General features: G+C 40.7%; 1 protein-coding gene across 1 annotated transcript; it reads right to left on the reverse strand.

Moving 5' to 3' along the window:
* Positions 1-503: 503 nt before the first annotated feature.
* LOC111239276 (protocadherin alpha-3-like) lies at positions 504-2,870 on the reverse strand. The gene has a single exon (XM_022769114.1). The coding sequence runs from the start codon at positions 2,868-2,870 to the stop codon at positions 504-506; it is 2,367 nt and encodes a 788-aa protein (XP_022624835.1).
* Positions 2,871-3,145: the final 275 nt, after the last annotated feature.

The raw sequence follows: 3,145 nt of genomic DNA on the forward strand, positions 1-3,145 counted from the left end.
CCACAGAAACCGTGAAATGCTGCCTTTACCGAATAATTGCCGAACTACCTATGGGGAGATCTTCTTTATCAGGGCATGCTATACAGAAACACAGCCCTGCCTGCGCAGTGACATCATGCGATCAGATGCTGCCTAGCAGGAAATACAAATTGCTTCTGCAAAATAAAAATATTTTAGACTTATTTCATATGTTTACCAAGATATACATAAACGCACCATTTAAACTGAATTATGATAGTATTATTATCATTATTATTATTATTATTATTATTATTATTATTATTATTATTATTATTATTATTATTATTATTATTACAACTAATAGCAGGTTTTATTTGATGAGATGTACAAAGTAAAACAAATACACCATTCAAAAATAAACGTAAAGCCCACACATAGTTCATGTAAGAATACTGGAAATAATGAGGCTGATCAATTGAGCTGTGACTCAAAAACAAGGAGACAGACAGACAGACGGATACAATATATGTATGGGTGGACGATCACCCTACCTCTTCAGATGTTCTCCTCCTGTCAGGGAGCACTAGTGTATTTGCATGGCTGCCAGGGACTATAGTAGATCCTATACTCATTCTTGGTCCAACTAACATGTACCGTTTGTCTCCAGATCTGTACTGGATGCTGTGACACAGTGTCCCATCATAATTAGTCTCTTGTAGATATTTAGAAGTATAGTCTGTGGATTTTGAGCACTGCATTGCAATCAGCACGATGATACTGATGAGAAAAAGTGCTGAAACTGAGCCCAAAGTTATCATCAGGTAAAAAGTCACATTATTATCCTCATCTGCTTTTGCTGAACTTTTCACATCAGAAGCTGCAAAAGCCTCTTTGGGCTCCACAAGTTTGACAATGACAGTAGCTGTTGCTGAGAGTGAAACGTTGCCATTGTCTTTGACCAGTATGACCAGTTTATGCTCAGCCTCGTCTGTCTCTGTGAATGAGCGAAGTGTTCTGATCTGTCCTGTATAGCGGTCCAAACCAAAAAGACTGTGGTCAGTAACTTCCTGCAGTGAAAACAGTAACCAGCCGTTATATCCTATATCAGCGTCATAGGCTCTGACTTTAGTCACTAAGTGTCCTGCGTTCACGTTGCGGGGAATCTCCTCCACACCTTCAGCTGAACCGTTAGAGCTGACTGGATACAGGATGACTGGAGCGTTGTCGTTTTGATCCAGAATGAACACATTCACTGTGACGTTGCTGCTTAGTGACGGAGTTCCAGAATCTGACGCAGAGACTTGGAACTGGAAAGTTTTCAGTGTTTCAAAGTCAAAACTTTTTAGCGCCATAATAGCCCCACTTTCAGAGTTAATATTTAAAAACAGACCAATACTATCTCCGCTGCTGTCCCTCGGAATGTGATATGAAATATGCGCATTATCACTCTCATCAAGATCAGATGCCCTGACTGAAAATACCGGTGCTGTTAGGTCATTGTTTTCAGTTACATAAAACGTGTATGGGCTCAGGGAAAACTGTGGTCTGTTATCGTTCACATCTGATACAACCACAGATATTGTCTTTTCAGATGAGAGGGGTGGCTCACCAGTGTCCTTAGCAACAATTGAAAGTTCATAAAAAGAATTTTCTTCTCTGTCCAGTGGAGACTTGGTTACTATGGCGAACATATTATCCTGCAAGGATGGAGAAATACCGAAAGGAACGTTCTCGCGTATGAAGCAAGAAACTTTTCCATTGAGGCCTGAGTCCAAATCATTGACGCTGATCAAAGCTACTGTTGTTCCAGTTCTAGAATCCTCGGGAACTGATTTGGAGAATGATGTAACTTCAATCTCTGGAGAATTATCATTAAGGTCGATTACCTTTATTACCACAGTTCTGTCTGTGGACAAAGGAACGGGCCCCTTATCTGAAGCTTGTATATCAATATCATAGCTTTTCTTCTCTTCAAAATCAATTACACCCATCACTATAATTTCCCCAGTCTCCGAGTCTATGTTAAACAGTTTTTGCACATTTACATCCACTTCTTTACCAAACGAGTAAACAATTTCGCTGTTTGTGCTCTCATCCAAATCTGTCGCATTAACCTGAATAATTAACGTACCAGGGGCCGCGTTTTCATTTAGAGTAGCAGAATATACATCTTGTGTAAAAACTGGTGTATTGTCATTAACATCAAGCACCTCGATCAGTATTTCTATTGTTCCAGACCTCGCCGGCCTCCCACCATCAATAGCTGAGAGCAGAAGCTTGTGTTCTCTCTTAGCCTCTCTGTCTAACTGCTTCTGCAAAATCAGAAAGGGCATCTTACGGTCTTCGCCTCTCTCCTTAACTTCCAAACGAAAGTGGTCGTTTTGACTCAACTTATACTGTTGAACAGAAAACTGACCACCATCTGGGTCGCGTGCAGGTTGGAGCTGGAACCTTGCTCCCGGTAATGTCGATTCAAATATCTCCAGTCGTTTCTCTTTCTCTGGAAAGATGGGGGAATGGTCGTTTATGTCCAGCACCTCTATGACCACATAATGGATTTCCAGAGGGTTTTCCAGTACTGTTTTAAGGTTGATTACACACGCGTTGCTTCGTTCACAGATCTCTTCCCTGTCCACTTTCCTATTGACATACAGGATACCGTCGTCTTTATTCAAATGAAAGAGGGGTTCCGTTGAACTGCCAACAATGCGATACTCTCTGTCTTTCAGCGTAGCCTTATCAATTCCCAAGTCTTTCGCTATGTTTCCAACAATACTTCCTTTTTTCACCTCTTCGGAAATGGAATATCTAATCTGAGCTGAGGCTTCGCTCCAAAACGTTACCAAAAGCACCATGTAGGCGATGCATATCCATCGCTCAATCCACGCCTGGCGTCCGCTTTGTTCCATAATGTAAAAAATTAAATAAATAAACAAAACTCCAAATCTATAGTTGTTTGGTCAAGAAATGATAAACAGCCTTATTCCTTTGTAAATTGCGCTCCATCGTCAATTCAGCGCCAGAAATCATGCAGAGCTAGTTTCATGTTCAAGCCCTTTTCACGTAATGCCAAAAAGGTTGGACCTTATGGTGATGACGAAAAGATCTATATACACTATTTGCCTTTATACCGACACCATGCGATCCACAACGTTATTGCAGCACTGTTCATTTATAACTGTAA

The sequence above is a fragment of the Seriola dumerili genome, unplaced genomic scaffold, assembly GCF_002260705.1.
Source record: "Seriola dumerili isolate Sdu_G_001 unplaced genomic scaffold, Sdu_1.0 BDQW01002192.1, whole genome shotgun sequence".
In the NCBI taxonomy this organism is placed as follows: domain Eukaryota; kingdom Metazoa; phylum Chordata; class Actinopteri; order Carangiformes; family Carangidae; genus Seriola; species Seriola dumerili.